The sequence below is a fragment of the Leptonotus elevatus genome, chromosome 11, assembly GCF_054856555.1.
Source record: "Leptonotus elevatus isolate MCC_2025b chromosome 11, RoL_Lele_1.0, whole genome shotgun sequence".
NCBI classification, from domain to species: domain Eukaryota; kingdom Metazoa; phylum Chordata; class Actinopteri; order Syngnathiformes; family Syngnathidae; genus Leptonotus; species Leptonotus elevatus.
In genome coordinates, this window is record NC_141249.1 from 8,631,018 (window position 1) to 8,655,504 (window position 24,487).

Genomic DNA, 24,487 nt, shown 5'->3' on the forward strand with positions numbered 1-24,487 from the left:
GAGTTTGAAAGGGAAAGGGTGTGGCCACATCAGTGTGGAGTGCAGGAAATGCAAGCGCCAGTTAACTAATTGAATCTTTCTTCATTTCCTGAATATTTTTGGCTCCAGTTAAAAGCATCGGTGAGATGAAACAAAGGCATCCAGAGAGGTTGGATCCTTCTCATCAACCCTGCTCACGAGCAACAATGAATACCATTTTTGTGTTAAAACTTCAATACCACTCTAGGTGGATGATTTTTATAAATCACACTTTTTTTCATAGATTGGCTAATCCTATGATATACAGTACACTCAGGTGTGACTTGTGTATATTAAAATTAGAGTTCGGACTGGCAACCAAAATATCGGTGCCCAAGTTGTGTTGACTTTCTGTGAATTATTGCGGTAATGCACCTAAAGTATAAACTAACCACGATGATGAACTAAAAGATGAAGAACTAGTCATGGCAGCTAATGTTTGAAGTAACTCTGCTACTGCTACTAAAAGTCGTCGTAACTGACCAGGGTTTTACCCACGTGAAATTCTAGTTAAGACATTTTAAGCTGCAAAGAAAAACTATTCCATACTCAGGAGCGAAGTTTTGTACAACTGGAAGTCCTTTGCTGCATTCGGATATTCACTCTGACATAACACATTTGAAAAACGTTCTGAATTTATAAACAGTTGGAGTGAAGCCGTGCACGTTCTGAATATACTTCCAAACGCACCCACGATTGGGGAACGGGAATTTGGAGGGCAGGTCCGAGCTCCACTTAAAGCGTACTCCAGAGCGACTTTTATATGTTTTCTTCTCAGGATACATTTTTTGACTGGTACAATTTATACTATTAGTGACGTATAATCCCCCAAAAAATATGTTACATGAAAATGTATTTGTTCTCAAAACAGCGTTTTTTTGGTTTTATGTTAACCACAGTCTTCCATTTCTCTCTCAATCTTTTTCTTTCATAAAGAGCTTGAAATATGCCATATATAATATAGTGCAAATTGCGTCTCCTTGACATTTCTTGCATTACAAATTCAATGTATCCATGAACCCTAGACACACGCTCTTATGCATAAGAAATCCAATATTAAAAGCAAATGGAGATTACGATAGCAGGTTGACGGATTTGTCTTGACCTTTTCAAGGTTCAGTTTAAGAAATATCTAATACACTTCACCCTTAATATATATGTGTCCACATGCACAATGTAGCCTCATGACTATTATTAGTGTATTAGTTGGAACTCTGGGCAATTGAGCCAACCTTCTTGGTATGTGGATGGCTGATATGTTCATAGTGTAGGCTACAGCTGAACAATTGTAACTGCATATTGTGTTGTACAACTTCAGATGAGCACGGCGGCAAAGAGTCTGTATGTTTAAGTTGATGTGAGTGTGGTCATCTAGCGATCGCAAGAAAGGGCGGAAATGGGAGGGAAACATGATCCCTACTTTCTCAATCAGGCTGAGGGAGTGTCAGCAGCAGGCTGTTAATACTGTGGCCTAATGGGAAACGTGCCAGGAAGCCCATGAAAAGGGATTGAGCCAGAGAGAAGAACCTGAATTGGATGCAGAGGAGTAGAGGGAGGGGAGTTGGATTGTAGATGATTATTGGGGGGGCGTTAGGCAATGTAGAGAGTAGAGAACAGCGGAGAGACTAGATCGATGACCACCAAGGGACAATCAAAGTCTTAAGAACCCCAGAACTATTCATGCACACCACACATACACACACGCACGCGCTCTGATGTACACACCCTCACAAACAAATATTTATTTCTAACGGAAGTATTTGTCTCCGGGGCAGATTGCTCTTTGTCCTGTGTCACCTTCATCATTCCTTTTTTTATCCCCTAAGATTGTCTTCCTCCCTCGCTCTTAAAAATACTGTTGAGTCTTAATGATTGCCTCATAGGGACCCACATTTTCCTATTCAACAAATTCAAAGCCCACTTTAATAGATGTTAAGAACAATTAAGAAACTGATGATGAACATGCCAACTGCATGTTCTGTAACAACCAAAAGATCTAAATTGATACTAAATGTATGAGGAAGACGTCCACCATTCATTCAATTCTTAATGTTAATGAATTCATTATAAATATGTATGAGACTGCTATAAGGACAGATCTGTGAATTGGCTGTTATTCATTTTTAATTGTTTTTTTAATGCAATATAATCATTATTATTGTAATTTTGAACACTTAGCCCAATAGTAATTATATACAGAGGTGGGCGCGTCAATGAATTTTGAGCATCCGTCATTCGTCGACGGTCAATATTTCAAGCTGAACCAAACTGTAATCATCAATCCATCATTCGTCATTCCTCAAAAATGGGCATTCGTCAATGTTTCCATTATTCGTCAGCAAAATTGGCATGCCGTCATTGACAGAATGCCCAAATCCGGCAGTGCTGTTTCGGTTAGTGATGATTAAATCAAAGCACCTCATCCACACTCAAGTCATAGAGGGTGACTGGACACAAAATATGGAAAGAGTTGCTCGAATGAGCTATTTTGCCTTAAGACAAGTAAATTGGTAAGTAAGACGGTTGTTTCACTAACCATGCCAGGCAACAACCACAAAACCCTGCTGACAACCCCTGTAGGTCACATCCAAAGAGGCAAAAATAGTAAGACCCCTTACCTAAAAATTTAGATCTGAAGTAGCTTTATGGATTACAAATGAACTGTCTTCAACAAACATAACAGTCAAATTACCTCGATCTAACCCCTGCCGATTACCATGACCTGAATGGCTGAGAATCTACATGACGCACTGATCTATACAATTTGGTCAGAAACGATATCTGATTTAATTTCCTTGATTATGGATGAGCATGAAGGCAGAATGTTCTTTTTTAATGACATGGATTTAGTAAGTAGACGGATCATACAAGAGGCAGTTCTCTCACCCAACACACTCCACCCCCAACTTTCCATTACTGCCAAAGATCATCATCAGAAATCATGTTCATCTTGGTCCAGCAGAATGTAGACCATTAGCAAACGGAAATGATTAATATGAACAAGCGGCTGATGCTCTGCTTACTTTGAATGATTGAATTTGAATTGATGCCATATGCAGCCACTTCTATGCAGGCTCAAAGTGTTGATGTGTACCCAAATGACCATATTTATCAGTAATTGTAGAACAGTATACTGCTGGAATAGTGACATAATCCATTATGCAAAAAAAGCAAGACTAGTGTCCATTTTTGTCCCTGATTAGGATAACATGGTATAAAAGGTACTACAGTCTCTTATTTGTGCGTACACACCAGACAAAACTTAATTATTTATATCTTAATTCCTGCTTAGATTCAATTTCACCGTGATACCCATACTGAATTAAAAGCTGCTGTCTGTTTTTCATCCAGTACATCAAAGTGACAAGACTGAGATTGAGTAATGTGATTGCAGGCCATTGTATTTGTTATTGGGACTGGAAGGAGCTTTTAATAGAGTGACGATAGAATCTTGGTGCTCAGCCACACCCACCTCTCAACAATATTTGGTGGCAACAACTGCAAAATAGTACTGTAGCTAGGGTGAGGTGTATATCATCCAAAACTGGAGCCACACTTGAAGTCTGGATTGTTTGAATAGTGTGAGTATGGTACACTTGCTTGTGCTTGAGCAATTGTGCAGGCATGCAAAATAGATGTGTCATATAATCAATGTGATTGTTCCTCGCACCACTTATTAATGATAATTACCACTGCGCACGCAAGGGGTCACTTGAGGACACGACTGACCCAGTGTGCGTAAAAACAAAACAGGCTGCTTTGCTTTTTATTTAAATACTTTACAGTACGACAAAACTTCTTTGTCTCATGGAATGGTCATCCGAGCAACATTTTTCTTTTAACTTTCAAGAGCAGTATAATTTTGTAGAACCACAGATGAACTTTAAATGTCATTTCCCAGCTTTTGTGCACATTCTTGCCATGGTGAATTAAACTTTAATAGTGTTTTGTCAGCAAAAGCACTAAATGATGTCACAAAGGAGCATTATAATTGTTATCATTATTATTATTATAATTAACCCTAACTTTGTTAGTACTTCATGTTGGACAGATTTGTGGGCAAGGCAATACAATGGAACCTTTTTATTTACAATTAGTTGAGCAGATTTTTTTTGCTGAAAAATTACCTGTATTTACGTACTATTTTTGATATACGAAACACAGTCTTGGCATGGACAAGTGTATGGATCTATGTTGTAATTCTCACGCTGTCTACGCATCATTGTCAATGTGATTGACACATTGCTGTGATCTGAAAACTAGCCTTATCCCTCCGTGGCTTAAGGCAGAAGCCGTTGCATATGTAGGGAGAAGTTCCACCTCTGCATCCTTGATCATCCAATCACAGTCTAATACTGTAGCTCTTGTGTTTTGAATGACGTAGTAAAATATGTCTGAAAATTACTGAAACGTTGAACTGCCAAATTGCTAAATATTTTTGACTGACAAGTACATTCAAATGTATTTGCGAGTATGTTAGAACATATTTCATATGCGTAACGTTCGAATGTATGAATGTATTTAAATGCATATAAACATATTCGCGAATACGTTCGACCGTATTCACAAATAAATTTGAACATACTCGCAAATACATTATTTTCCCGATAAAGCCACTGGGTTTTGTGCATGCGCGAGTGGAAAAACAAACAAATACGTTTTTAAGCATTTGGCCCACATACCAATACGGTCGAAAGTTTATATTTTATAATCTAATACTGGAGCTGAAATGGATTAATTGCATTTGCATTCATTTCATTGGGAGATATTTCCTTTATTTATTTATTTACTGATTTCAAGCTACAGACAGGCTTAGGGAACCAATTATGTTCGTAAGTTCAGGTTTCATTGTAGTTAGCCTGAGAAGCCTAATATTAGCTTTTTCATATTATGGTCGAAGTCAATTAAACTTTTGTTGTTTATGTTTGTCCACAGTGCCTGGTCCACCCATTTTGTCAGTGACACAAGAGTCTGAAACATCTGCTCTGGTACGTTGGGACCCACCAGACCTGAAAAATGGCATGGACCTGCAAGGTTACAGGCTCCAGTTTGGTCGTAAAGATGTATCACCTTTGGCCACACTCGAGTTTTCTCCCCAACAACGGCAGTACTCCTTGGACAACATTCACCGGGGGGCCACCTACTTATTTAAACTCTCCGCCAAAAGCAGAGGGGGCTTTGGGGAGGAAGCTGGTGTAGAACTTGGTGTACCAGAGAATACACCAGGCGGGTATCCCCAAATGAATGAAGGTACCAACGTGACATGTTGCTCAGTGCAGCTGTCCTGGTTACCACCAGTGCTGGCAGAGAGGAACGGTGTAATCACAGAGTACACGTTGGCCTATAAGGAAACTGGTTCTGGAGGAGCACCGCGGGAGCTCCACTTGCCGCCCAACCTGTCCAGCTACGTGCTCAACAGCCTCAAACCGAACTCTGCATACGATGTGAAAATTCGTGCACACACCATTGTAGGTCCTGGGCCCTACAGCCCACCTATCCAGTATCGGACTGTGGGATATGATTCAACAGGTAGGGCTTGCCTGTTTCTCTCCCAACCCAGTTACCAGGCGGTTGGGAGTTTTTGCAAGAACACAAAAAACTACCACACCCCTTTCTGTCACCTGCACTCTTCCTCAAGAAAGCTAATAGCGATATTAAAATGTTTGCTGTCGGATGCTCACTTCACTAACCCAAACAAGGTAAAACCAGTCAGTAAGTCATAGTCAGTCCTTGAGAAAGAAGGGAGAGCAGCCTAAAAATCCAAGGTAAGTGCTTTATGGTCAGACACTCCTCAAGTCGTTTTGCAGCCCCTTTCCAGGCACACTCACACTAACGCCATCTCACAACACCAGTTTTGAATGAAGGTATGGCTTTAAGGCAAACCCAGTCACAATGAGTTTTTGGACCTTTTGATAAGGACAGAAAACTGGTCTTGGTTCCTTATTTTGGTGTTGACGTTTTACGATATTGAGCCCTTTCTAACCCTCTTTGTTTTGTTTTCCTCTGCAATTCTTCTATCCACTTTCCCTGTACCTTGACGGGCCAGCTTGTGGCATGGTATCCCCCAATTGCTGTGCAAAGGCATGCTGTGTTTTGAGTCTGTCTCGTTGTTCACTTGGCAGCATGTCAGTAGTGCCAACCCCAAATCAGTGGAGGTATAGGAATACTTAGCATTATCTCTCTTGTTCTTCATCATTAAAATCGATTTAGATGAAAAGACAGTGGTGAGGTTGGTTGGCACTACAGATGATAGCTAGCCAGTGGGCGCACCTTTGTGCTCCATGGGTTTGTCTTCCATGAGTCTTCCGTACTTTGTGTCTTAACCAATGGCGTTGCCCTTCTCACAGCCAGTAACAGCTCACCGATTCTCACTCTCCAAACCAGAGGAACGTTGCAGGGGAACAACTATTTTTTTTATTGCTTTAACCAGAGTTTTTCTCTTGTTCTGGTGCTATGTTCAGTGCACTGAATATACACATTTTTCCGTTTGCCAACCAAACAGACGTTCCAAAGAATTTTACCATCAAGTGGGCTACCAAGACCACAGTTGTCCTTGCATGGAAGTTTTCTGAAAGCAGGTCCGCATACAAATGCACGGTAAGTTTGATTACTTTCTTTGAAAAAATGGCCTTCCACAAACTCTACCTGGAAATTGTGCAAAATTTTAAACCATGTGTTTGGATTCTAGATTGAATACAACCGTCAGAAGATGGACATCGATGCCAGGAAGCTAAAGGTCTTCATTACTGGGCTGAAGCATAATACCACCTATGAGTTCAGAGTGACTTGCCAAGAAAGCATGGATGGTGGGCCGAGACACCGTGTTGTGGCCAGGACTGCACCCCTCATTCTGGTCAAGAAACCGAAGCTAGACATCTACGCAGAACCTGACAATATTCTCACCATGTCCTTCCCGCCAGTTGACGGCAAGGATGTCAAGTGAGTATAACTTGCTGAAATGAATGATCTAGCCTTGAAATTGCAGTTATGTAGCTGTAACCCTGCGAAATGGGCCTTTGCTGTAAGGCACTAGATTACTGAGATTTCTCCCAACCAATCAGCCAATAATATAATAGCAATGAAAACTGTATAATGAAAGAAAATTATCATCATTGATAGTGAAAACCATGTACTGTATTAAAACATTGTTTTTTAAAAACACAAAATTGGCTAGGATAAGCTGCATTGAACAGGATAAGTTGTTAAAAAGGATAAATGTTTTTTTAGATTTAAAAAAAGGTTATATTATTTTGTGAATTTTAATTGTAAAATTTTAATCATGTATAATATTGCTTTTATATAACTGGGATATAATATTTTTGGTTCGAAACACGTGGGATTTCCACTTAGACTTGATCAACATTCTTTGTCTGTTTGTTTTTTCATAATGTGCTTTATTGTTTTGTCTTTAAGGATTTTTTATGTGGTTGTGGTGCCACTAAAGAGAACGACAGGGACTGTGAAAAACCTAAAGACTCCTGATGAGATGGACATGGAAGAGGTAGGGTTTTGAAAAGGGTGGAGGCCGAATGGACACTACATGCTGAGTTACTGCCACACTGCATTCATTACAGTAATTGCAATGATTAGCTCCAGTTCTGTATGGTTCTATGTAAACACCAGATTATTAGCGAAGAGTAATGAATAATATGAGAAAAAGTACGTTTCCGTGTTACTTTAACTAGAAGATTCCATGTAAATAAACAAAGTATAACCCTCAGCAACATTATTTGCTTGTGTTGTTGTAAAATGTATTGTGGACACCATGGGCAAACATCTCAGTTATTCTAATGTTTCCTCTGAAGTATGCAGAAGAGAAAATTCAACTCATCTTGTACTAGCTCAAAGTCACCTTGAGTGCCAGATCAACAACAACCAAGCGTATTGGATTTGGGATTTCATTCATTCTGTCTGTGTGCAGTTTACATATAACTTTCCTTTTCCCCCCCTTGAATTTAGTTCAACTACTGACAATGTGTTACTTAAATATGCACAAGCTTACCCACAGAAAACTTGACACATCAAGAAAACATGTTTTTCAGCTCTTTTTTATTCATTAGCAATTTTTATGAATTTAGTATTAGCATTTCGATTGTCAAAACTAAATATAGTAAAAATAGTGAAAACAGTCAGATTAAAAATGTGTAACTTGGCATCACAACACATTACTTCTGAATGCAAATGTAAAACACACAAAAACTAACAAAGCCTTTGCATCAAACAGCTGTTGCGGGAGGTGACCCCCAAGCGCCGTTCACGTCGTCAACTGGGCCAGTTGGACCAATGGAAGCCGTACATCACCGCTTGCTTCCGGCAGCTTCCCTCCAGCTTCACCGTGGGCTCCGACCATCGGCAGAGCAGCTGTGAGAACAAAGCCCTCGAATCTGGGCAGGAGTATGTCTTCTTCCTTTTGGCAGAGCTTAACGCTACTGCCGGGGTAAGTTTTCTCCTATAAACACTTTCAGCACTTGTCAATCTTTGCAAGTTTGCAGTTAAAGGTATTTTAGCACTTGGGATAATAATAATAATAATGTTTTGTGTGTTTTCTAATCAGAAAATGTTTGCAACCAGTCCTTACACTGACACAGTGTTAACTCCTGAGCAATTGGTCGAGCCAATCGAGACTGGCGGCGATGGGCTAATTTGGGTGGTAGGCCCAGTCCTGGCCGTCGTATTCATCATCTGCATTGTCATCGCAATTCTCCTGTATAAAAAGTGAGTTGGCCGTTTTACTTTTGGTTTGGCGGTGAATGTTATTATTTAAAAGAATAAGAAAGTAGGACCTCCTTTTGGCACATGTCAAGGACAGTATACAATTTATTCTATTTTAGACATTTGGAAGTATAAACTACCGTATATTATTTTTTTCTTTTTTTTTTAGTCCCCAATGGCGCAATAGAAATAAAAACATTGCATCATCGCTATATGTCTGTGATTCACAAGTGAATCTAAGTTAACATTTTAGGAACGTGGGGCTTTTTCCCCCCTCATCTAGCAAAACACAATGAATATCTCATCATTTGATGTTGGACCAGTTATTTTCTTTGTTATTAGAGAATCCCCTACTGCGATAAAAATAATGACTGTTGAATGTTGGTTTGTTGTATATTAATGTATGCATGCTACCCCAAGCCCCAACAGCATGGTTGCATGCAAATCTAAAAAGTGTGTCTTGTTAAAATCCTGAGAAGTGAGGGGTCAGAAAAAAAAGCGAAGATGAGATTCTTTGAGATTTCAAAGGTTACATTGCAAACCTGCAAATATAATACTCTAAAACTGAATTTCTAGAGTTAAAAAGTGAACTGTCTATGGTTACAAATATTTTTACTTCTTATATTTCAAATTCATTGCTCAATTTGCATTATTGGAACTAGTTTAATTCCTTAATATATTTGATACACTTTGTGGACAAAAATATTCACTGTTACAAAAACAGGAAGTGATATTGTTAGAAAATATGGAGTTGGACAAGATGGCCTCTCTGCTGTAGTTCATCTCAAAGGTGTTTACGATGAGGCTTATGTTAGGGCTGCTTGTTCTTCCACAGCAAACTCATGCAACCAGGTATTGAAAACCCTTTATTTACGTTGGGGGCTAGAACATAAAAAAGGGTCCTCGACTTCATACTTAATTTCTAGCACTTATTTATAATATGGCTGACTTTATCAAATGTGTATTCATTCTTTATAGACCGTTCTAAAGAAATGTCAAGTTCATGGATGGTACTGCCGCACACAGTATGAAATTACAGTGTTATGTTCAGTGTTTATCAGTGTTTTTTGGATAAAAAAATGTCTTTCAATGCATTTCATTTAGTGTCCGATATACGTAGGTTTTTGCTATTCGTGGGCTGGGCCTGTTCAAAGTTTATTGATTTAAAATGATACCAATGTATAAATCATTACAAAAAATATCATAACCACTATTGTACCCAAGGTGTGTTCAAAGACTTTTGTCCACATAGGATCAACCTGCTATTTCTTAACTTCTGGTACTTTTGACACTTGAGTTTTGAGTGTGTGGGCGCTCCTACTGAGCATTGTGAAAAGTGCAGGGCAGAACCCTACATTCATTTAAGAGGGCTGCTATGAACAATCCAACGAGATGCTACTACTGTCAGATGATCCCAGTCTGACCTTGCCTTACCTCCGCTTTGATGGTTAGGAAGAGTAACATCGCTCCTTGAATCTCTGTCTTTTTTTTCCCTCTCGTCTCTTTCTTTCACTCTCCTGTCTACCCGCTCTTCCAATCGCTCCCTGGTGAATAGTGCTTCCCGTCTCTGCCCTTGGCCCTGACTTTACCCTCCTCCGTCTGTAGTCACACTCTGATTTCACACACACGCACGCACACACACACATGCTACCTCCTGCTAATGCTAATGAGCTTTATCTTGCAATTTTTGCTGGGCCATCAGCGACCCTCGTGAATCTCAAACTGCTCTCTATTGATTTATCTCTCTTGTTGACTCACCCCTCCCTCTTTTCCTTGTGTGTTTTCACCATCTTTATGTATTTATTTGACTCCTATTGCTTTCTCTGGAAACAGCAAACCTGACAGGTAAGGCTCGGCTGAATTCTATCACGTTTGACAATGCAAAGGCAATATAGATTGCCTCAGCAAAAAAGATACCTTTAATTAGTGTGGTTGAAGGAGATTTTACACTCACATATGTGCACGTAATTTGCTTCTGAGCTCTTGATTTGCTTTCACTCAAGTTTTCAAGCATTGTGGTGTATTGTTTTTCAAAAAGCTCATTAGTGAGCTTAGAGACGGTTTTTGCAATGAAGAGCTTTAAGTTCTTTGTTGGGCATTGAATTGTTTTTTCCCCATTTTTCTTACTATTCAGTCGCAAGAGAAAAGAGTCAGAACCACGCACAAAATGTCTGCTGAACAACGCGGACATCACACCTCACCATCCTACCGACCCTGTGGAAATGAGACGAATCAACTTCCAAACGCCAGGTACAGAAACTCCACACAACTCAAAACTGAGCTTTATTTATTTATTTATTGAAGATTTGGTTGATGCAGATTTTCTATTGAATCTTCTTTAATTGCCCAAGGCTCTCCATTTACGTACATTGTTTCCCTACCAAAATTCCAGTAAATAATAATAATATTAGCAATCATTAGCTAAAAAATAGGGATGCTCAATACCACTTTTTTTTCAGGCTAATACCAGTACGAGTAGTCAACGAGAAGTCACGGATACCAAGTAATGATACCACTAGTACTTTTATAGATAAAATTAGTAAGACCTATATATCCCAATATAGCATTTTCATTAAAATTGCATGAAATTAATGGCAATTTTCTATTCTTATAATTTCTCATTTCTAGTTCCTGATAGTAAAATGGTGATGTATTGCCAGCCATTGTGAATACCAATATATTGAAATAAGGCTGCATTTGAAGAACAGTGGAAAGTCGGAATTTTTTGATTTCATACCAGGAAATGTGCACGGAAACGGCACTTTGGACTCGGAGATCCGAGTTGCGAAGCTGGGAAAAAAAAAGGACCTTCATTGACTGACTTCAATCTGAAGTCACTCGACATATGGGCGACCCCCGCAGATACAAAGACTGTAAATGGCAAAACATAATTTGCACAATTATAAACATATTTATCTATTTATTTATTATAAGTTAAAACAATAATTTAGTTGTTCGAAATAAATAACTTCTCATAACCCAACGTGATTTGGACTGACTGTGTTAACCAGAACAACAATTTATCAGAAGTGGGATATATCCGACTTCCCACCTTCCTTGAATTAATTGAACACAAGATATGGCGTCGGTACTCACCCATCCCTACTAAAAAGCACTTGGTTACAATGTTTGAACTAAACGGGTAACATTTCAGATCTACAAAATTATTACGAACATATTGTGTATAAATCTATTAAACAAATATCCAGTTATCAAGAAGTATCTTTAAAATACAGTACAGTACTTAACATAAATGAGTATCAACTAATTTGTTTTATCAGTGATTTCCATAGCAGAATCACATAAGTGATTTGTCAATTTGCGCTTGCAAAAAAAAAAATTTTTTTAATTCATTTATTGTTGCAATAAAGAAAAAATGAGTACATTACAAGTGCCAGTTTAAAGTCTGCTAATCTAAGTTCACAAGAGGTAAATTACAGGTGAGTCTAATCACGTTCAAAATTCTGTAAGTTTTTCTCACTGAGCTTTCTTTTCCAAGGTGGTTTAATCATTTATGTTGAGCACTCTCTAAATAAATAAAAAGTGGAGCCTGATCTTTAGTTTCCTTTAGCTGAAGCTTACGGGATATATTTGAGAGTTTTTGTTCTATCATTCATCTTACTTTTGCTTTGCTGATGCCTCCACTCGTCGACTGTGTTCTCTCTCTTCTGGCAGCTCATTTGGCAGAAGACATTTTGAGAGACTGGTACTTGAATTTGAAACGCATTTTTCCTCTCTCAGCCCGCCAAGTCGAGGGATGTTTACAGGAGTCGAAAAGACGCTCCCCACACCCCCTCTCTCTGCTTTTGCTTTTCTGGCTCCTTTTTTACTTCATGGTCAATCTTCTCCATCAAAAGATTCACATTTCAAACCGCCGCTGGTCTTTTCCAGTGTCCTTGGGGTCACAAACATGCATTGCATACTACCTTGTGTGCTTTTGTGTGAGCATTAGGGATAATACGGCCTTCGTATTTATCCTGATCAGTATTCATAGCCTGTTTCAAATGAATGGCTGTGCAATGACAAGGTTACCGTAATGGTCACTTGCTTAGGCCATCTGACATCCTGCATTCTCTTGATTAAACATGTCCACATAAAATTGACTAATACATGCAGACAGTTCTCTCTAAACACACCTTCTCGCTCCACAATCCCATTGTCGTTGTGCAGAATTGGCCAACGTTGTTATCTCTGCACCCTGGGAATTAAATTTAAATGGACGGTTTAGACCAATTAAGTGGGCCGGTGAGCATTTGTGAACATCACCATCAGCTAAAAGCAAGCATTGTTGAAATGAGCACGCTCCCGGTGCTCTTATCCTCGGCCCCATTCCATTCAGTTGAGCATACGCTGTATTGGCAATTGGGAGGCAGTGACCCATGGTGCTGTTGCAGTACTGAAATGCTATTTGATTGTTTTTCCCATAAGCAATGCTTCATTAATGTATTTGAAAGTGTGCGTGTGTGTGTGTGTGTGTGTGTGTGTGTGTGTGTGTGTGTGTGTGTGTGTGTGTGTGTGTGTGTGTGTGTGTGTGTGTGTGTGTGTGTGTGTGTGTGTGTGTGTGTGTGTGTGTGTGTGTGTGTGTGTGTGTCTTTGGTCATGTGATCGCCTCAAATTGACATCGCAATACTCCTGAAGGCGCAGAGTGGCTCGTTTTTTCATTATCTTCCCTGGTTCCCGGGGTTTAATTGGCAAATGGGGCCAAAGTAATGAAGCAACACAACTCAGTGAATATCTACATTCTGTGTCCAATCAAGTTGCCTTTTGCTTGGAGCGCTGACTCGTTTTCCCTCCAAGTCCACCCTTTTGCCATATTTTATCTCTTTCGTCCTTGTGCCTTCTCCTGTCTCTACATGTATCCCTAGTTTGCAGTCAAAACGCAGTACTAGTTAAAGTAATTGGGATTCACTTCAGGTAACTATCCTTCTTTATGTCTTTACTACAACATTTTAAAATAATATTATTATTATTATAAAATATTGTTATAATAGCTGCAGTTTAGTAGTAGTAGTTTACTGTAAAACTGACATGTAAAACAATTGATTAAACAACCAATGGCCCGCTATCTAAATGTATCCTACTGTTAAAGTCAGACATACTAATCAAAATTATCATGGATGTTAAAGTAAATTATAAACATTAAAATAACACACAGAGCAGTCCAGGTTGTTGGACACTTTTTGTGTGATAACTATTAATGAGGACATGGGAAACAATTGCACGTCACGTAAAGCTCTCACACACATGGACGCACGATCGGGGGTAAAAGGCAGTCTCCAAGTACCCACTCTGCTACGGCCAACTTTAAATCATCCACAAGTGGAGCTCTTCTTGCAGTTACTTTTAAATGGATTTTGCGTGCTCCAGTCTCATGGATGGACTCCAGCATGTCCTTCAGCCATGTAGTCCGTGTGCCTCTGTGCACTGAATTTAAAGGGACAACAATTGAATCGCAAACAAGTCTGCCATGTCGCCCCAATGGCGCATATATTGGAGAAAACAAAAAATTTGAAACCTTGAGAAGGGACCGCAAATGTGGTAATCCCCCTTCCAGGATGATCAGGCTGCAATGGATGCCGAACGGGCAAAAGTGCACATAGTTTGTGATCAACATTATTAACTAGAATAGTGCGAAAGTCTGTTGAAGAAATTGAAGCACAGCAAGAAGACGTCAGGGAAGTGGGTCCTCATCCAAATCCAGCCCGGTTGGTCGTAGCAGCTATCTCCGTGGCGGCAACTTCAAAGTGATGGTCCTCCCCGGATCGTATCCCGGTCAACCAGCACAGAACCCGTAATGCAGCATCCAAATCGGTCATTAACACCTAACTCCCTCTCTAAGCCGTGGAGAAGGGAGGGAAAGAAAGCAGTGGCAGTCACCAGGTACACATGAGTCTTAAGACGCGATTTAAACGTTTCTACAGAGGTAGCGTCTCTGACCTCCGAGGGTTGGGCATTCCAGAGCACTGGAGCCCAAATCGAAAACACTCTAGAACCCGTGGACTTCTTTTTGGCTCTTGGAATCACCAAAAGACCAGCGTGTTGCGTACGGAGGTTTCGTGTCGGAAAATACAGAGCATATAAATAAAATAAACTTGCACAGTGTCTAAAATAAAATAAAACACATTTTCTCTAATGTTTTTGGTAGGTAACCCTATAAAACTTTACTAATTAGGTAATGTATTGATCACTTATCTATAGATGCCAGTTGTCTCCTTAGTAACTAGTTTGAGTCTACCAAGAATGGTTGGAGAAGACTTCTCATGCGGCGCTGATAAGATTTTTAACTTTCATCAAAATCCTTTGGCACTGACACCCCCATCGGCTTTGGCTGCAGAACTGTCAGCCAAACTCTCGGAATTAATTTTCACCAATAAGCATGAAGTGTTTTGGGTTGGCATTCATGAAAGAGATGAATACATTTGTCTAGCACTCTACATTCTTTCATCTTAGACTTGTGGACTTGGAAACGTGTCTTGTATTTCGTTTTCATCACATTTTTCACATTGGTTTGCGTGCTGGCTTGAGGCTAGGCTACAATCTCGTATGATGGGTAGGTATACATTCTTCCATTTATCCCATTCAATTTTGATGGAAATCCACACTTTGATATTATAAACTCATCAATGCAGTTGGTGGATCTTACATGTGTTGGCATTTAAATATAATATACAATATTACATTTAACTATGACATCAGGTCATGTTATATAATTGGTGGTGTTTATTGTAAGATCTGTTTATATTTTTTTTCCCTTGGATCCAGGATTAGTTCTGGTTCCGGATGAAACTATAAACTGTCTGTTTGATTATTTTTAAGCAAAGATATGCACAATGTGACGCACAAGATTCATACTAAATCCTGGCACCAAATGCTTGTTCAGGCCGTTCTTGTACCCTATATTTAAAACAAACAAAAAAACAAAATGTTGTTCATTGTCTCCAGTCATTTGTCCGTTTTCCGTGACCATTTTCTGTTACATTACCGACTTTGTGAAACATGTTCCCATGTTTGCTGTTCTTTCAGATTCTGCTCTAAACAGTCCTCAGAGTGCAGCTGAAATTGAATATGAAAGTTAGTCTTTATGGTTTTGGTATTTGCATACCAGTTTCTGTTTTTGAGCACTGCTTGTGTCCATTTACAAATGAATTGCATTTTTTCCCCAGCATAATATCTGCACTAATTTTTTTTAAGTTGGTTTCTATGGGTCTACTGAGTCTCCTCAGTCAGTCACAGTATTCACTTGGCTGTCAGCTATGCATTAATCCCACGTGCATAAATAACCACTGAGATCACATCTGCTGATGAAGAGATATATTTTTTAAGTGACGTTGCTGTTATCTCACTCCCCATCTTTCTCACCTTCTTGTGGCTGTGCTTCCTCGATTACCCCCACTGCACCATTTCCATTCAAAAATTCGTATTCAGTATTTTCGCTGACCCAGGGGTGTCCACACTACGGCCAATTACTCTTTTTTTGATTCTGAATGTGCAGATGTGCTCATGGCAGGGGCAGAACTATTCTGGCGGGAAACAGGGGTGTGGGCCACCCCAAAATCATGGAAAATCACAAACTGTTTGTCTTGTTTAAAAACAACAAAAACTTCGCTAAAATAACTATTGTGCATAATTGCTTGACTTATTAGTTCTAGAGTGTTCACTTCATTCACTCCCAGCCATTTTCATTGACGCAACCCCCATCGCTCCCGGCTGTTTTACTGGATGTTGACAGATTTTGCAAGGCCCACAGAATGTTGTGTTCTATTGCTACAAAAAAAAACATGGAACATCCCAAAAGAAAGATTAGAGTCTCTTCTTTCATCAGAAAAAATAGTATATTTGTACCTGTTTCTGCTTTGCAACAATTAGTATTAGAATATAGCAACGTTTCATCAATATTCACATTCCTGGTGAAAACACTGACAAAAAGAGCTTGTTGCAACATGGCCCTGGCTGGTCTCTTATACTCTGCTGCCACCTGCTTGCCGTTTTCTATAATAACTACCATTGCTTTAAGCCACCTCTTCATGTCAGAAGTTGCATCAAAGCCTTCTGTATGCTCTTGCATAAAAAACAATTTAAAAAACATGTAAATACATTTTTGGGAGTGAAGGACAAAGTATTAACAACGTGTTTACACCTTTTTGGGTTTGAATGAGTTAATAAAGTCAGACAATGTCAAAGTGGCCCTTCGATTATCCTCTATGTGGCCCTCAAAGGAAAAACCCAAGTGTTCCCCCTCCTTTTATTTCCTTTACTATCCTACATGCGGGCTTCTTACTTTTTAAATGAAAATTAGCATTGTAAAAAAAAAAAACACTTTGGGGAGGAGCCTATCATAAAGAATCATTACACATCTCAGATATGTCAAGCAACAAATTGCGAGATTTGAAATACATATTTAGATGCTGGAATTTGTTGTCTGTTTATTGATCAAATTCAGTTGTGCTGGGAAAAGTCTGTAGGCGTGTAGTGGGAAAATGCAGTTGAGGAGAAGCATAAGAACAAAGGGAGGGAAAGGAAGAAGGGTTGGGAATAACAGTTTGTCCTTGACTAACTTTGCTTGAGTGAGGGTTACAACAAAATAAGTTGTTGTTTTTTTAATCAACATTTCAATACAGCGTGTTCTGTATAAATGACAACGGAAGGAATCGACTGCTCTCTCTAGAACAAATGCATTTTTGAAGGACGCAGTGAGAGCTTTGACTTGTGAGGTCCATCAATGTGAGTGTGATAAGTTCTGCTGACAAAGTACAAAGATAGATGATGATAAACCCGTAATAAAGATGGAATAAAGAATGTACGGCCATCTGTCTCTTCCTGCAGCAATGTGGTTCATTTTGGGTGTATGATGTATCTAGTGAACTGTTGCGAGCACTTATGCATGCAGACGGTAATGTGGGCTGCCCAAAGTAAAAGCAATTGATGGAGTGTGTCTGCAAAGCCGCGCACATTCACAAATGCATGTGGACAACCGTACAGGCATTTGCACATATGCACACAAAAAAAACAACACAAACATTCTTTGATCTCCACTGGAAAGATCCAATTCTTGTTCTCCGCAGAAGAAATGCGGACCCCTCATTTGCATACACATTCCCTGCTTTCTAGCGTAGCATCTTACACCTTTCCGTCTGAAATTCAAGTGACTAAACTGACAAGCAAATTGAATTTGCAATTTAAGTTTTTGCTGTGTTCCTGTGGCAAAAAATTATAAATAACTCATTTCCAAGTGGTGCGTCTGCACCCTGCATTCATATTTTGGCATTCACTTACCGAGTACATTTTAATGAATGAACAGATGAATGCGCCAAATACCTGAAGATGATTTGAGTGTCTCTGTTAGCTCACCAGCTTTTGTAATGTCGACTTTAAAAGTGAAATCCCACTTAAGTCGAAATTCGGGTTACATTGCCAGCGTAGGAACGGAACTCGTCTGTAACTCGAGGACTTCCTGGAGAGTAACATGTTATTGCCAAGAAATGTTTAAGGTTGACTTAAAACTTTAAGATTCGACCTAAAACAATATTGAGGTCTAATAGTGACTGTTTTTCTCTGTTTTTGTTCATTGTTCACTAAATGTTGTTTTACAACATTATTTATACTTTATATTTGTCTCATGATAAATTAATTTGACATCAATTCAGTGTCTCTTAATCTAGTCACGATAACTTTATTGCTGTGAGCAAGTACAAATGACAGATTTTTCTTAAAGTATATATCACAGTTTCTAAAATAAGACGATTTTTAAAAATGAGCAAAATTTGAGTATCTTCTCCACTTCTCCAAGGACCACGACACCGCTATTGCCAAGTAATCTGTTAATTCAGCGTGTCTACTCATTTTCTGGAGAGCGTCATGACATTCCATGTCATCTCCATTTGTCTCATGCTCTCGTCGTAATCTTCGCAAATCTCCATGAGGTGGCTGCTGCAGTGTTGTTCTGTGTGTAAAATAAACTGCTGTCACTAATGAAGACAGACAGAGCTGAGAGTTGGCCTAGAAAGTGCAACTAAAGCAAACGGTATAGTTGACCCTCTTGACTTCTGACTCGACTGAGAGAAAATGAAAGATGGTTAATGTGATCATTCTGATTTGCATGCCCTATTTTATTTTTTTCATTGTGAATACTTAAACATTCATTTGGCATTTGAGCTTGGTGTTGTGATAAAAAGCCCCAAACTAAAAAAGAAAGAGAAAAAAAAAGTAAATACTGCCATGCCACATGTGGGGAAAGAGTCCTAATGGCTGGTCCATTTTCTATTACAGTGCTTGAGTATCTGGCCCTGACTTAGTAAAGATAGTCCACAGCAGGACAGTAATTTACTATCCTGCTGTGGACTGTTGTCACTAATAAGGACTGTCAGTACAATGGAAGAAGCCTGAAATAACTGAATATCCAACTGTTTGAAACATAACATAGATTTTGTTCTCACAGTTCTTCGAAGCTGTTACTTCTGAAAATAAGGAGGGTGTTTTTCTTTCTTTAAAAAAAAAAGAAGTGAAATTAGCTTCTTTGCTTTGCGCTGATGCGCTGGAATCTAGAAAGAGTATACTCTCTACCATTGCCTTTCATTTTGAAACAAGTCTGATTCAATATAAAGCCACAAAATCCTCATCACTACCATTTTATCATCAAATTCCCAACAGTTCAACCCCACCCCACTTCTCTATGTAAAGTGGTTTGCTTTCCGCAAGCTCAAATTCCAATAACATAACCAGTGAATACATGCTCTTTTAACTTACACCATGTTGTGCACAAGCTTCCCCATCACTAAAACCCAACATTCAACAATGTTTTGTTTGCAAAGAGCTTCTCACCCATAAACACTGCATTGTGTGAAATGTATACTTTGCAAAGTTGTCCTAATATATCAAAACTTTCTTTCTCTGCTACTTCTTCCTCCTTTGTTTTGGCAAACAGGTATGATGAATCACCCCCCCATTCCCATCTCCGAACTGGGTGAGCACACAGAGCTTCTCAAAGCCAACGACAACCTGAAGCTCTCCCAAGAATACGAGGTGCGTGGGCGGAAAGTTTCTCATCCTTCTGATTTTGGAGAACACAAGCGTCCATTATGTTTACGGTGGTGTGGGGGTTTTTTTCTCTGTCACCGATGGTGCAAACTTTTAAAATGAGAAATTAGTATTTGCTTCAGGTACCATCTTTATGATACTGTTGGTCAATTCTATATTACTTTCTTGGGCAAGGTGTTGAATTAGACCATTTAATGTGAGTGAGTATTAGAAACACACACACACGCACGCACATATACTGTATATTTACAGTGCTGCTCAAAAGTTTGTGAACCCTGCAGGCAGTGTCAGATTTTTTTGTATAAAATATTAAAATAACCTTAACACATAATACATAATAAGAGATGAGATAAAGGCTTTTTTTCAGTTTTTCAATTTCCAATTTTAAAAAACAGGAGACGGCTAGTGTGTGTTGGAGACAGCAACACTGCCTCCCATCACACATATCTGAGGACCTCTGTGTGTGAGTATCTTGAATCAGCGTGATGTTTGTCTAAAAAATAAATGCGCGTACTAACCACGATCCACAAACTCGCATTCTACAACTTACAAGCAGAATTGAGCTTATACAAATGTTAAGTCATGATAAATGCATACACAACATGAAAATCACGGATACTTGTAAATCTGAAAAACGCGTGAAGATCGTGAATGTTTGTGGATGTGAAAAACGTGAAAATCACAAATATATTTGTGTGAACAATTATGAGAAATTTCTCCCCATAAAATGTGACACACATTCAACTACTTGTAACACAAACACACATATGAGAATGATTAATGTCCTTCTAACTTCATAAATTAAATGCATTGCATCACACAATGCATTCTGGGAACCAAATAGGATTATTTATTTTTTTAAACAAGAGTTATTTGCGAGGACCACGCCGGCACGTAAATAGTGAATATTTGTGTAGCATATAAACCCATTGTAATAAAAAACAGCTATTTCAAGTATTATATATATATTTTTTTAATTAATTGACAGATGAATCTGTAATCGTTATTTATTTTTCTGCCAAAAAATCAGCATGGATATCAGCCTAAAAAAAAATCCATATCGGTTGGGCCCTGTAAGTTCGATTACTTGTATTTCAAATATTCACCACATCAGAAACTCACTTGTATGGCATAGATTTCCTGTCATGCAGGTGCTTTGTGTTTTACTCAGCTGATGCGTAGTGTTGTTGTGAATGCGTGTATGTAGGGTGGGGGCTAACGGAGCTGTCTTGAGCTCTGCGGCCGCTCTGGTTATAAATGACACTGGAGTTGATTAGAAATCAAGAGCGCTGAATCAGCTCTCGTTTGCATACAAGCAATATCTACCGCTCGCCATCCCTAAATCACGGTGCCTGTCGCCTTGCTGCACGAGCGGCTGAGGTGGAAAAGAGGGTACACCAGCGTGGATTGCCATCATCATGCCCGCCTGAAGATGTTGGATGTTTTGGCGGATAATGACTTCTCAAAGCATTGCAGCATTTCTCGACTATCTATTATTTATACATCTACAGCCGAGCTGCGCGCTAAAGGGACAAGCTTGTTTGGTTCATGGAGGCGAGAGACGTGATGGCAAGTGTAATTATTTGCCTTAAAGAGTGAATTCCTCTTTTCCCAATCTATCTTTTACTCTCTCGCCATCCTCGTGCCCTTTCAAACAACCCCATCAGCCCTCAGGAAAAATAAATGACCAAATTAAATAGAGAAGTGTAATTTTAATTTTGTTATTTTCCTGATGAATGGCCACTCGTCCATACGCGCAGGCTTGCCAAGCGCCGCTCTACAGGCCGTTGACTGATTGGTTTTTAGCCAGGCAGGAAGTAGAGGGAGAAAGAAAAATGGAGAGGAGAGGCAAGAGAGGGAGATGCTGCGGAGGCCCGCTTATTGAGGATTTGCTGAGACCAGAGAGCAGGCTTTCATAACAAAGAGCAGCAATAAGAAAGAAAAAGCTGCCCACAATTTAGCTTGACTTTACTATTTATGTTTTGTTTGCCGCCACTCTTTGCATGCTGCCAAACGGTTGTGTGAATGAATTTCTTTATTATTGTAATCCCTTCATACTAAATACGAACAAAAAAGAAAGCGGTCAGACGAATATTTGCAATATCAATTCACATGTATAACGGAACGTAAGGTGTTCCACAGGGTTCAATTCTGGGGCCTTTGCTGTTTTCATTGTATCTTGTATTGTACAGCGGTGGTTGTTTTAAAGTGGTCTATAAATATAGAGTAGATTAAGCGTCCTAACTGCATGATTTGCAGTGCCAAGTTGAGAAATTCTAGTCGAGTACAACTAGCTATCGAGCAAAACTAAAGGAGCACTTCCTTAAGCTGCATGCAGACGGGGAATACCTGATCACAACGCTTTCTGAATTCAAGGTGAAGAGAGCCTGATGAAAAGGATACTCTCCCTGTTCATTTTTTTAACCAAGAAACCCTCCACCTATGTCTTGAATTTAAAAAATCAATCAATCATATTTTTCACTAAAGAAGGGTTCGGTGAATGAACATAAAGGAAACTGCTTCTGTTTAGGATTTCCAACAAGGTTAAGAACCACTACCTTAAATGTTATCATGAAAACCCTTAGTCTAACTAAATTTCCCAATATCTTATAGATCTGTATATATGAACATTTAATATGAAATATTAGATCAGTGTGTCCTGGGAGCTGTGCCAGTTCTATATTTTGACTACTCATTTTGCATAAGTAGTGTTTTGTCAAAATGATGTCAAAGACCAACAGATATAACACAGCACGTGTGACATGCTGCTTCAGGCGACGTGTGGAGAGACAAACTGCAGCCTTCTTCCTTCCTTCCTGAAGCTGTCACACTTGATGCTTATTCTCAAAAGACCACACACAACCACTGACAGCTTTCCTCACCCATATTCAATTGAACAATATCAACAATCTATTTCATTCTGTTTGGGCATTTGGAGTTTGTTGATTTTTTTTTTCCATGCAATTTTCTGAATTTGATTCTGGCAGTGGCTTCTGGCATGGTTTATAAGGTGTGACAGTACATTTCCCCATCGAAGGAAGCAGTGAAGAATTCAGTTTCCATTATTTCACAAATGTCATGCTTAAACTTGTATGATTGACTGAGTGTTTCAACTGATTTATTTATTCATTCATTTATTATTATTTATTCATTCATTTATTTGCCAGGTCTATACTGTTAAAGGAGTATGGATTGTTTTTTGCCCTCCCTCCTTCCTCATATTTTTTTCACATCTAAGAAACTCTACGCTGGTTAGCGGACCACACTCTGTCTTACTTTATTGGTCAATTTATTTTGTGTGTTTTTTTTATTTGTTTGTTTTTTTACATACTTGGCTAATAAATGTTATTTTTATTTGGCAAAAAATTATTACAAATTATTATTACAAGATGAGTTTCTCAAGTATAAATTTCTCCAACATGGAAAATGTGTCTCAATCTCCTTTACCCATCTATAATAACAGTCAAATTGTACCGCTACCTTACACGGCTCATCTAAGTTCTTCCTTTTGTGTTCTTTTGCCTTTGCCCCCCATCAGTCCATTGATCCAGGCCAGCAGTTCACCTGGGAACACTCCAACCTGGAGGTGAACAAGCCCAAAAATCGTTACGCCAATGTCATCGCATACGACCACTCCCGCGTCATCCTGGCTCCCATTGAGGGTAAGGCTCACTCACAAGGTTGTTTTCAACATTTTGAAATTAAACTGTCGCAATGTGAATTAAGGACTTGTTTCAGTTCAACTGGGCCCAAGCTTTTGAATAAATTTTTGTTGTGGCCATCTTTTAGTTCGGCAATCCGTTTGATGTCACACTTAAGCGTGATTCAGGAATTTGTTTGCACCAGCCTATTTGTCAGAACATCCTCCACTTCCCTCTAAACTGTCCTCAGACACGGCGCTTGAGCTAGAAAATTCTTCCTTTGACTCCTAAATCGCTCGAGACATTGCCAGAGGTAGTCACTCTTCACCGCTGACTTTGTTTTGGGCTTGCAACACTAGAACAACTCCTGACTCCTCTCAATGATGACAACATCGCTTCTTCTCCATGCACTCCTTTTGTGTGAGCTAACTGTTCCAAGTAGATTTTCAACACCTCACAATTTGCGGGTGCAACATAAAATGTTTTTTATCCAAAGCCCACAGAGGGAGAAAAAAGAAAAACAAACGCCTCATCCATAAATACATAAATTAATCAAGTCTAAAATTTCTATTTTACACCGCAGTGATTTTGCCATTAGTTGCAGCAGAATAGCAATTCATGCACGCCGCCTTTTCTCCGTTCATTTAGCCATGACTAAAACCGAGTCACCACTGTCAGATAGTGCGGTATCCATTTTAATGGAATTTGCATTGCTTATAGTCTTTGTTCTTAATTTCAACTCTTGAGTTTTTCTTCCTCTTGTGTGCATCTGATCGCTTTCCATCTTCACAATACGTTTCTCTTCCACTTCTCTTTCACTACGTCTCGTTTCTCTTAAAACTCTTAAATTAGCCCAGTCAAGTGTTTCATTGTTTGTCGCTTGAGTGCTGCAACGTCACCCACATGGACGTGACTTTAAAACACAAAATGCCAGCTTCCGTTTCACCTGACAGGACTGTAAAAGTTTGTCTTCTCATCGTGTTCAGGACCAAGAGCCCCACTGGCATCAACTTTGATTCGAGCATGTGCAGATCAGAGCTTGGTGACAGATAAGCACAGTGCATGATCAAACAACAGACTTA

The 24,487-nt window shown here is 39.2% G+C and overlaps 1 protein-coding gene across 12 annotated transcripts in view; it reads left to right on the forward strand.

The window, feature by feature from the left end:
• Window positions 1–24,487, forward strand: part of ptprsa (protein tyrosine phosphatase receptor type Sa) — a 230,770-nt gene that overhangs the window by 178,298 nt on the left and 27,985 nt on the right. For 6 of the 12 annotated variants that reach the window (XM_086088834.1, XM_086088833.1, XM_086088837.1 and 3 more), the window contains 10 exons: window positions 4,954–5,547; window positions 6,521–6,615; window positions 6,707–6,957; window positions 7,432–7,519; window positions 8,243–8,455; window positions 8,573–8,733; window positions 10,865–10,980; window positions 15,754–15,801; window positions 19,652–19,749; window positions 23,303–23,426. In XM_086088834.1, coding sequence (XP_085944960.1) covers window positions 4,954–5,547; window positions 6,521–6,615; window positions 6,707–6,957; window positions 7,432–7,519; window positions 8,243–8,455; window positions 8,573–8,733; window positions 10,865–10,980; window positions 15,754–15,801; window positions 19,652–19,749; window positions 23,303–23,426 — 1,788 coding nt within the window. The remainder of the gene's footprint in view (window positions 1–4,953; window positions 5,548–6,520; window positions 6,616–6,706; window positions 6,958–7,431; window positions 7,520–8,242; window positions 8,456–8,572; window positions 8,734–10,864; window positions 10,981–15,753; window positions 15,802–19,651; window positions 19,750–23,302; window positions 23,427–24,487) is intronic. The other 6 variants (XM_086088839.1, XM_086088842.1, XM_086088844.1 and 3 more) reach the window with 3 other exon arrangements.